Genomic DNA, 10,730 nt, shown 5'->3' with positions numbered 1-10,730 from the left:
CTATGGGCATGTGTCCCTGCCCAGAGGATGCCCTTAGCCTAGGGGGGTGGAGTGTACGGGAAATGGCTGTGCTTTACTCAGAAGTAGGCCGAGGTGGCCTTCCAGTGCCGCATGACTCACGGGTTTGGAGCGCAGGCATACAACCCTGCACATTATGTAACCACACCACATGAGGCATATTAGGTGATCACCCACGTGAGCTTGTGCTTGGCTTGGAGTGACTATTGTCTGTAAAACATATAATTACCCTGCTAATGCTGTATATATGGCTCGCTTCTGCCCAGAGAGAGAGTAAAGCCATGTCGAAACTGTCTAAAATTCCTCAAGTGTTTTTCCAACTACCCACCACTCACCCACTAACTGCCCTTGGACCTCAGTTAGAACCTGACACCAGGGCACCCATGTCCTTCTCTTTCCTCAAATTCATGTCAGACATCACTAATTGGTACTCTTCCAAGCTGAACTCAGATTTAGCCTTAAAATTTTCAACATATTTGCCTATATAACCTACCACTCAGAAATGGCACTAGAAATAAAACTTGTTAGCCATCCCTGGGCTGGAGCAATAGTTGTCAAACCAGGTTATTATCACCATTGTCTGGGGGAGAACCTAAAAATTATAACTTCTCAGGACCATTCCAGAAAGTACCAGAAAACCTTAAAAATCTCCTATAAATCCCTGACAGATAGCATATAGCACTGTAAAATCTAGTTTTTCCTCCTTCCTGGAACTTGGACAAAGAGAATGTGAGCATACAGCATGTATTTTTCAACTGCACTGGCAGATAAACTAGCTGACCTTGAGCAAGTAAGGCAATCTCTATTATCTTATGCATCAAATGGGGTAAACATAGCATTGACACTATTCTGAACAACAGGGGTTCTGATGTCAGATTGGCTTAAATCTCCCCTTCACTCTTTGGTAAACATGTGAACTCAGACAAGTTACTGAACTACTGTTTCTTCACCTGAAGTATCTATTTTACAGAATTATTATGAGATTTAAACAAGATAATTCATGTAATCTGAATAGAAGAGCAGCTGACATAAAGTCCTCAAAAAACACAGTCTATCTAATTTTATGATTTTTTTCTATAATACTTATCTCTCAGAATTGGTATGAGCATTTAATGAGAATATATGTGAGTATATGAGAGGTATCTGGGCATGTAGTAGATGCTCAAAGAGTGGTAAGATTGTTATTATTCAATGTGTTTTAAACAACTTTTACCAAGGGATATATTATTTTCTAGTATGGTAAACAGAGCACAAAATATTCCGTTTAATTATTCATGTATATGCCATCACATAGAACACCCAGAGGACTGGTGCCAAGGAGGTGCAGGGTGGGCTTAGCGAGCTCCTCATTCAGCTCTATCATCTCCCTTCAACCACCCCTAATAAACATATGCTAACTAAAAACAGCTTCCAGACACATCCCTAAGCCATCCCTAAACCATATGTCATCCTTTAACCCCCTCTTCCAAGCTGATTGCCACCTCAAAGTCTCTCCATCGTCCAATTCCATAATTACCCTTGGGGGCAACTGAGAGCACTATAAAAAGGTATATTAAATTGATATATATGAAAAGAGCCTAGAATAATTACATCTTTTAAACACCTGTATACACACACTGAATAGTCACAATTAGATGTTATTGAATGCAGTATCGCTCAACAATTGAAATTCTCATGTGGGGAAATGAAAGGAGAGCTGATTTTTCTAAAACACTTCAGTGCACGTAAAGTACGCAAGCAGGTACTGCTTTCCTTCATCACAGACACCTTTAAAGGTGAATCATCTCGTAACACAATTCTGAGCAAGACTTTTTATAACTTTAATCATGGGCTTTGGGCATCAGCCTGCCACGGAAACCAAACTGGGTGCCTTTAAACACCAAGATCCCAAAACCAGAAAACAGCTCTTGCCGAGTTGTTTACACAATTCCCACCCTAAAAAGGTCCTTGATGCCCAAGTTAGTCCCAGCCAGTTTGCCAGGGACTGTCCCAGTTTCAGCACTGAAAAGTTCTTTGTCTCAGGCAAACCAAGACTGTTGGTCACCCTAGCTAAAGCAGAGACAGCAAAGTAAAAGCCAGTAAGTATTTATTCTGAATTCCTCCTTGTAAACACAAATACAGATACAATTAATGATTAAGTGGCCTCTGCATGTCAGGTGCCTTACAGAGAGAGGCCTAATTATTTTGTACTTAACACACTTCTGAAATGTGGGGAGTGTACAACTCCAACTTTAAAAGAGGAACCAAGCATTTCTTGAGCCAAGGCTTTTATAAGCTAAAATAAAATTTTTAAATGAGAAATTTCAGGAACTCAAGTCACTGAACTATGCTGCCCACCTCTTTCTTCCTGTTTGATCTTTGAAGATTAGCGTTCAGTATTTTTCATGACGTTTATATTGAGGAAGGAATATAAGATTATTAAAAGCAGAGCAACTCAATATTGGGAACTCACATCAAAAGGTCTTCAAGACAAAGAAGAGATCATAGGATTTGAAACCAGAGTTACTAGAAGCATGTGTGCTGCACTTCATTTTCTAGTTAACAACATAACCTACGTCAGAATATGATTTAAAACACTTCTCACAGCTGAGTTGACATTTGGCAATCCCCAGCCTTCTTTTGCTCTCGAGGATGGGGGTTCAAATCCACACGACGTTAGCACTTTGTACTGCTACATATTCCTGGTGGAGGAGGAAAACAGTCTTTTAGTTTAAGTAAAATGAAAACATCTGTTTGAGTCCTGAGGGAAAGAATTATTTTTACATAGCGGAGAGAGGATGCCTGGTTGTTAAAGCTGGAGTCAGCCTCAGTAACATTACAAAAGGGAAATAGTTACACTGTTAGTTGCCTTGCCTTGCTCACTCTGTCTGTCTGAACTGGGCATGGCTTGACTAGATTCTCTATGCAAGGTCTTACAAGGTATTGGCTGGGTTCTGCTGTGATCTGGAATTCAGGTACCTTTCCCAGCTCATGTGGTTGTGGCAAAATTCAGTTCCTTGGAATTCGAGGACTAAGGCCCCAATTCTCTTGCTGGCTGTCAGCCAGTGGTCACTCTCAGCGCTTGGAGGCTACCGACATTCCTTGCGTGGCCCCTTCCATTTCCAAAGCTAGCAACAGAGAGTCTCCCTTACATAGAATCCCTCTCATGCTTTGAGTCACTGATTTCAGGAAGGGTCTAGTTCCATTTAAGGGCTCACCTGATTAGGTCAGACTTACCCAGAATAACCTCCCTTTCTTCAAGTTGAATGTGCTACATACAACTTAACCGCAGCAGTAAAATCCATCATCTTCACAGTCCTGAGGATTGTACAGGGAGTAGGGATCCTGGAGGTCATCTTAGAATCCTGCCTACCATAAAAATACAATGCAAGATTTTCTTTTGAAACTTGTAGTTCTATTTTAGGGGAAGAATTGGGAGAGAAAGTCCAAGAAAGCATATAGTAAGACTTAATTAAATCTACTTTCCCTTAAGGGTACAAATTTACTAAAAGTTAACATTTTAAAATTATTTTTATAAATAATAATCGTGGTATTTTCTGAGCTACATACAGAGTACTATAAGTGTATTCATAAGTTGCAGAGGTCAAACTCAGTTCTCAAGATATTTACAATCTGAAAGAGAAGATAGGATACACATTTAGTTAACAGATATGTATTTGGGCACTGGTTTTTACTTTTTAAGTTTTCAGACTTTATTTCACAGGGATCAACACAGAAATGTACTGGAGTTAGTAATGCAGTGCCCAGCCTTCCCGCCGCCTGCTTTATCTGATCCTGCTCCTAAGGTGACTGGGCTGGGGCTGGAGATGGGATGGCACATTGCAGTTTAAGACATTTCTGGCTTAGAAGCCATCCCTGTCACCCCTGCACCTGCCCCTTGACCTTGGTCAGACACGGGCTGGCCCTTGGTTATTCTGAGACAAGGACGACCATCACTGACACTGGAGGAGGGTTTGCAGCGAGGCAATTCTCTGCCACTCTCGGCCAAGATGGGAGAGATGAGACCCACCACTCCAGGAGTCAAATAAAATCAACACATGAAGAACACCGCTGGTGGCCAGGCCCAGATACCCAGGCAGAGGTTAACGCCATGGTACAGTGGGCTCCTCTTGGGGACTCCTCACAGGGCCTGGGGTGAGACAGAGGGACAGAGCCGTGTCCAGGGTGGCTGGGTGGCTGGGCAGGGCCAGTTGAGGGTCAAGGTACCCAGACTGGCCCTGATCTGGCCACTGTTCCCCAGCAGCCTGGGGCTGGCGCAGGCAGCACGGGGAGGAACATAGAGCTGCCCAGCAGTAACATTGTTTCTAAGTCACAGTATTGGCATAGGAGGCTCAGCCAGGCCCCAGGGTCCAGCCAGCCTAGGGGAAGGCCAGCCAAGGATGGGCGCTATTTTATACAGCAGTGGTCTGGCTTTCTTGGGTTTACATTTTAACAGCAGGTAGAAATGCAGTCACAATAGTCAACAAAAACAAAAATAACAGCTGGACAAAAACATTCTCACAACTATTGAGAGTAGCAATAATTTACTGAAGAAGACCAGAGAGCTCACTTAGTAGAACATGAGATACTCGTGAGGCAGGGTAGCTTAGTGGCTAAAAGTATGGACTCAGGTTTGCATCCTGGCTCTGTTGCATTCCAGCTGTGTAACCTTGGACAAATCATCTAGTGTCTCTGTGCCTTGGTTTTCCTCATCTGTAAATTAGAATCCTAAGAGTACCTAGTGTACAGAGCTATTAGTGAGGATGAAATTAATTCCCATACAGCACTTAGAACAGCATGCTCAGCACATGGAAAGTGCAGGTGTTGGCTAGTACTTACTCTATGCCAGGTGTGACTGAGTCATTGGCAGGGATTATATCTTTTAATCCTCATATGATCCTGCAAAATAAGTATTACTATTGGCTCCAAATTACAGATGAGAACATTGTAGGTACGGGGAAGCTAAGTAACTTCTTCAAGATGATCTTTACAGGTTAATAAGACACAGAACAGAACCCAGGTCTGCCTGCAAGTCACATTCTATTTATCAACAGACTTACTAATAGATTAAAGCAGTGGAAGGACAGAAGATGGGAATTTATTTTCCCATTTGAGATGGTTTGTCTAACCTACAACCAAACACAACAAAGCTGATGAACAAGGTGCAGAAAGACAGGGCTCAGGAGTGAGAAGTGACAGGAAGATCATGACAGCAATGATATCATGTATGTGAAAAGTTTACTAAAACTAACATTTGTTGTAATAAATGGAAGGTGATACCATGCAGAGAAAATATTTTCAGATGGGCCTCTCCTTATAAATTTCCAATTTTGAGTGACTCAGATGGCTGAAGAGCTGATGCTATTAGTCTTCAGCTCCTGCTGCTATAATATTAATTGTAGGAGGCAAAGCTGGCTGGTTGCTACACAGATGCTAGATGCTAGGCACACACACACATGCACACACGCACACATGCACACACGCACACATAGGATAAGATATGCTATGATTGCACCAAGGCACTCCAGCCTGAGCAACAGAGGAAAACTCTCTAAAAAACAAAAAGAGAGAGAGAGAGAAATACAAGATGCTGGCCAGCCAGTGAGTACATCTGTGATCTTGTTCAGTTAGCATCTCCAAACACAACAGTGCCAAACCCCCACATTGGCAGGAAGCTTTTTACTTCTCAAAACATCCATTCCCAAAATATTTCTGGAAACTTTAACCTGTTTGTCTCCTCAGCCCCTCCGGGTGCGGTACCTTCGTAAGTGTCTTTCCCTTCCTTTTTGGCGACCTGGGGATTTTGCTTATAATCTGTGCCCTGGCTGCAGCTCTGCAGCCCCTTCTGCTCTGGTGGCTCTTGCTCTCAAGGGTGCTTCTGCTTCACTGTCTACTCTGTCACTGTCCTCCAGATTTTAGCCTCCTATGTGTCATGGAGCTAGCTGAGCTTCTCTATATCACCCAGCTCTTCACATCTCTGCAACCCTCTTCCTTGGCTTACGCCTAGTTCTTTCATGGAAGGTCACTCTTCTGGCCTCAAAACTTTCTATTCTGCTAAGTTCAATTCAATCAGAATATACTGATACCGCCTCTGAGCCAGGTGCTTGGTGCCGGGAATACAGCGATGAATAAACAGGTCTCCATGGCCTTAAGAAATGATATTCTAGTGAGAGAGAAAACCCCATAAACAAATAGTTTCAAAATAATGTGGTGATAATATACAAAGATGAACCCAGGTCAAATGAGAACACAACCCATTCGGGCAGTTCAGGATGGCTCCAAGGAGGCATTTATGTCTTTCAGGATGTGTTAACAGTTTTTAATTAGATTTAAAAAGAGGAAGAAAGGTCAGGGAGAAAAGATAATGAGCCTAGGCAAGATGGGTACATACAGGAAAAAGATACACAGTTTAATGGAGTGGGTACCTCAAGTATGAAGCAGCGTGAGTGTCAATAAAAGTAGGGATAAATAGGAAAATATTATGGAATGCTCTGCTTTGCCATGTTAAGAAACTTATATTTAATTCTGTAGTGTGTGGTTTATCAAGCAAAAAAAAAAATAAGTCCATTTGCATACACATACAAATGTACAGAGAGACACATATAAAGTTGCCCGTGATTTCAGCCATCCCACCTACACCCCTGGAAGTAAATCCACATGTTGAAGATGGGATAAGCTGGGGTGAAGGGAATCCCTTGAAGTATTTTAAGTAGAGAATTTCATGATCACATGTTAGTTTAAATACATTACCATCAAGTTTCATGACAGGCAAGTCTGGAGTCAGGGAGTACAATACAAAGATGTTCTGTATCTAGGCAAGAGATGACAAGGTTATGAAATTGTGCCTTAGTGGTAAGGCTTGAGAAGAGGCTATGACAACAGCATGTCTTGTGAGTCATGAGGAAGAAGAGGAGTCAGAGATGACTTCAAATTTCCAACTGGGACAGAAGCTTGATTGGGAGAAACAGTAATTAGTTGATTTCAAACGTTTGAGTTTGAAATGTCTTTGGGACAAGACAGCTGGGTGATAACCAGGCAATTGGATATAAATTAGTAGGTATACTAGTCAGAAATCCCAAGAAGAGGTCAAAGCTATTAATATAGGTTTGTTGTGGGGAGAGACATATGAATATCTTCCAACTTGATTTTCATTGTGCTAAAGTATCATATAAATGCCATCTTCTAAAAATTCACAACAAAAAATGTTTTTCTTTACCTTAATTTTCTTTTCCTTTACTTACTTTTATCTTTCTCTTACTTTAACATAATTTTCCCTAGAATGAAATTTTAAACAAAAGATGGAGGATTCTTATTGTATGACATGATGACTACAGTTAATAAAAATATGTTGTATCCTTGAAAATAGATGAGAATAGATTTTACGTTTCCTCAGCATATGAGATAATGCTTATGTTAGTTAGCTCAATTTAGCCATTCCATAATGTGTACATATTTCAAAATATCATATTTTCCATGATAAATAAATATATATATATATTTTAAAATACAAAAGATTCTGAATTCATTATCACAATAATCCATTAGGGTGGAAGAAAGGATTGTGGGACCACAGTGATATGGACAAACCTAGTTAGGATCTCCAAACTGGGTCTATTCCCTTCTCACTGAAGGTCTATTCCCTTTACTCACTTTCACCTGACATTTCCAGTCCTACACAAGACCATGTTAAAATCTGATGGGATGGAAAGAAGAGCCAAAAAATTCAATCCCAGATACTAGTTGATGTTTTCACAGGAAAAAATCCTTAACATTTAGTTATATGAAATATAGAATAATAGCATTGTATTGTACCAACATTTTAGTACAGTTAACATGTTGTTGGTGATTGTTGGTGATGCTGCCATACCTGGAGATGAAATTTACGTGATATCCTTCCAGGTGGTCTCCCCAAAATTCATTCTTCGTAGAGCAGCCAGAGTAATCATGTAAATATAAATCAGAGCATGACACTCTCCTGTTTAAACCCATCCAATGGAATCCCACAGCTATTCAAATAAAGCCCAAACTTCCTACTGTGTAGTGCCCTATCTTTATCACACCCCTCCCAGGCTCCTCCACAACCTCAGCGACCTTCCCTTGTTCCCTTTTCAAGACAAGATCTTTCCTGACTCAAAAATAAACTGTTTTCCTCTTCCTAGAGCTCTCTGCCCTCAATATTTCATATAACAGGCTCCTTCTCATCTTTCATGTATGAGTTCAAAACTCCATTCCTTACAGAGGCCTTCCCTGACCACCATTTCTAACCCTTAATGACCTACCCCACTCTCTATCATGTTACTGTTTTATTATTGTCCACATAACGTTTATCACGATCTGAAATCATGATTTTTGTTTTGTATACTGGTTTATTGTGTATTGGAGCCATAAAGACAGTTACTTCATTTGAATCTTTCACGTAAAAGAAAGTATTTAATAAATATTTGTAAAATGAATGGACTAAAGGAACATCCGGATTACATAAAATTAGTAAGTAAATAGTAAGTAAAAAAAGAAAGCACTCTGAACCAAGATGCCAGGCTCTGTAGTTGGCGCTGGCAATGGAACCGTGTGGTGAAAACAATAGACAATTGTGATGCTGTATGACAAATGCTAACTAGGAGGCAAATAGAAGGTCCTGTGGGATCACAAAAGAAAGGATCCCTTAAAGAGTCGTTAAAATCTGAAAGATGAGTGAAGGGGAAATGAGAGCTGAAGGGGTGGAAGGAATGTGGTAAACCCCTAGGTAGAAGGAACAGCAAGTGCGCAACTCTGCGGGAAGAGATGGGAATCTGAGAAATTTTAAGGAGTTCCCTGTTTCTGGAGCACTTTTCTAGGATGATCGTAAGATTTGATGACATAATAGCATGCACCACTACTGTGAATGGTAACTCGCCATGTAAGTTAAGATATTGTTATGAATAAGCACAGACCTGTACCTACCATTCACTTATTATATCTTTTGATATTCAAAGAAAAAGGAAGGATAATTTCGAAGAGGGACATTGTGTGATGGCTTCTATGACTTACACGCTGGGTCCTGGGAACTCACCCCTTCCTCTACATTAGTTGTGTAGAGTCCATGTTGGTGGGCTGAGAAGGCGTGGTGTCGCCTTGACCACGAATCTCATTGGCCTTTCAAAGGGAAAACTGTTGTAGGATTGGCTATGGAGAGATCAAGAGGCCTGCCCCCTGTCGCTGATTGGGTGACAGCGGCCAACCCCCTGCCCCCGTCTCTCGGCTGCCCCACGGGGGCCTGTTGCTTGGCAACTGATTTGCTTCCTCCTGTGAATGGCTGCGGGGTTGCACCTGTGAAGCGGAGACAACCTGCTAGGATCTTGGTAGGCGTACACCGCTCACTCCCACTCACGCGCCGACGACTCGGGCTTGTCTCCGTTGCTCATCCAAGTTTGTCTTGAGACTGGGCTTTGAGCTGGCACTGCAGCGAAACGCCGCAGATGAGGAAGTGCCCAAGTTTTCCTTCAGGAACTGCTCATTTCGAGGAGTCAGGAGAAAAAGTCATTGTTATATCCCAAATTTAGAAGCCACTTATCTTGGGAGCGTTCCGAGGTTCTAAAAAGCAAGTAACTTATGTCAATTTACTAAGTGTGGGAAAGTGACCCATAACTTCAAACATCCGCCTCAGAGTAAACCTGAGGCATTTGGGGACAAGTGCCAGACCCTCCGCTGCCTATCATGCACGGCAGAGCTTACCTCTTGCTGCAAAGAGACTTCTATGATCTCAAGGAGAACAATTATAAGGTAAGTACTGGGCACGTAGAGGGATGTGTTTCATTGTGCAACAATTTTTAAGAGGCAGTTTAACCAATGTTTATTCTATAAGTAATAATTTAGTTAAACCTGATTTGCAACTACAGTATTGTTATTTAATGAATCCATTTCACTAAAGTAATGTATTTCGTATAAATAACAGTTATTATTACTTCAAAATAATAATGCTTAACTTTATTGAACATATTATGCGGAGTAATTTAGGTGGATCTAGGCACTGAATATCAGGGTCTGTCATGTAGTTAGTGACTAGTTGGTGCAGGCTTATGCTCATTAATTCTAATACTATACAATAAGTAGTACTTCATTTTACCTACCAAAAACCTAAGACTTAGAAACATTCTGTAAAGATTTGACCCCATGTTTCCATTATAGGGTTTTCGGACTTCAAAGCCCTAGTTCTTAATTCTTGTGTTCCACTACTTACTGTCTAGTGCACTTTTACCAGCATGACACATAAATGCCTTCCCTTTATAGTTTTAACACAAAAGAAGCAATATCCTTGGCCTTAAATGCCACCAATGAGGTTATCAGTGTCCATGGGTGCTACAGGCTGATTTACGGAAAATGAAAAATGGAAGAGGGGCGAAGAGTGAGTGCTTAAGGGAAATAATAGAAAGAAAGCTGTCCATGGAAGGTATAGAGTGCTTCCCACAGTTGCTTCAGGTGTAGTTCAGTGGCATTGTTCAGTGTTTACCTGTGCTATAAAAGTACTGCCTTCACTGGAGATGTTAGGAACAGTTATGGAGTCCAACAGCAAACATTCCAGGGGCATGGACCTAACATTTGATATTATTTCTGCTCATCCTGAGCTTTGTAGTTCTCTGTTGAAAGAGAATCCAATGAAGGAATATGTAAATGTAGATAATAGAGAGACAGTGCTCACCCAGACAAGCACTAACATACTTAATAACTATGTGGGTGCTCAGAAGTGTTTTTGTGTG

The 10,730-nt window shown here is 41.2% G+C and overlaps 1 protein-coding gene and 1 long non-coding RNA gene across 7 annotated transcripts in view; one reads left to right on the top strand and one right to left on the bottom strand.

The window, feature by feature from the left end:
* Positions 1-2,106: 2,106 nt before the first annotated feature.
* LOC108532895 (uncharacterized) lies at positions 2,107-9,129 on the bottom strand. 2 transcript variants are annotated; one of them, XR_001886575.1, is made up of 5 exons: positions 9,047-9,129; positions 4,837-4,896; positions 3,568-3,630; positions 3,235-3,366; positions 2,107-2,699 (listed from the first exon to the last, which is right to left on the bottom strand). It is a non-coding gene; the product is annotated as an uncharacterized LOC108532895 (long non-coding RNA). The 2 variants fall into 2 exon arrangements; XR_001886576.1 differs by having other exon boundaries at positions 9,025-9,085.
* UBE2U (ubiquitin conjugating enzyme E2 U) overlaps positions 8,631-10,730 on the top strand; it is a 64,618-nt gene continuing 62,518 nt past the window's right edge. For 3 of the 5 annotated variants that reach the window (XM_017877201.1, XM_017877200.1, XM_017877204.1), the window contains exon 1: positions 8,631-9,756. In XM_017877201.1, coding sequence (XP_017732690.1) covers positions 9,691-9,756 — 66 coding nt within the window. In that variant the 5' untranslated portion in view covers positions 8,631-9,690. The remainder of the gene's footprint in view (positions 9,757-10,730) is intronic. The other 2 variants (XM_017877202.1, XM_017877205.1) reach the window with 2 other exon arrangements.

The sequence above is a fragment of the Rhinopithecus bieti genome, unplaced genomic scaffold (genome assembly GCF_001698545.2).
Source record: "Rhinopithecus bieti isolate Rb0 unplaced genomic scaffold, ASM169854v2 scaffold_6380, whole genome shotgun sequence".
NCBI lineage: Eukaryota > Metazoa > Chordata > Mammalia > Primates > Cercopithecidae > Rhinopithecus > Rhinopithecus bieti.
This window is presented reverse-complemented; position numbering and strand designations above follow the sequence as displayed.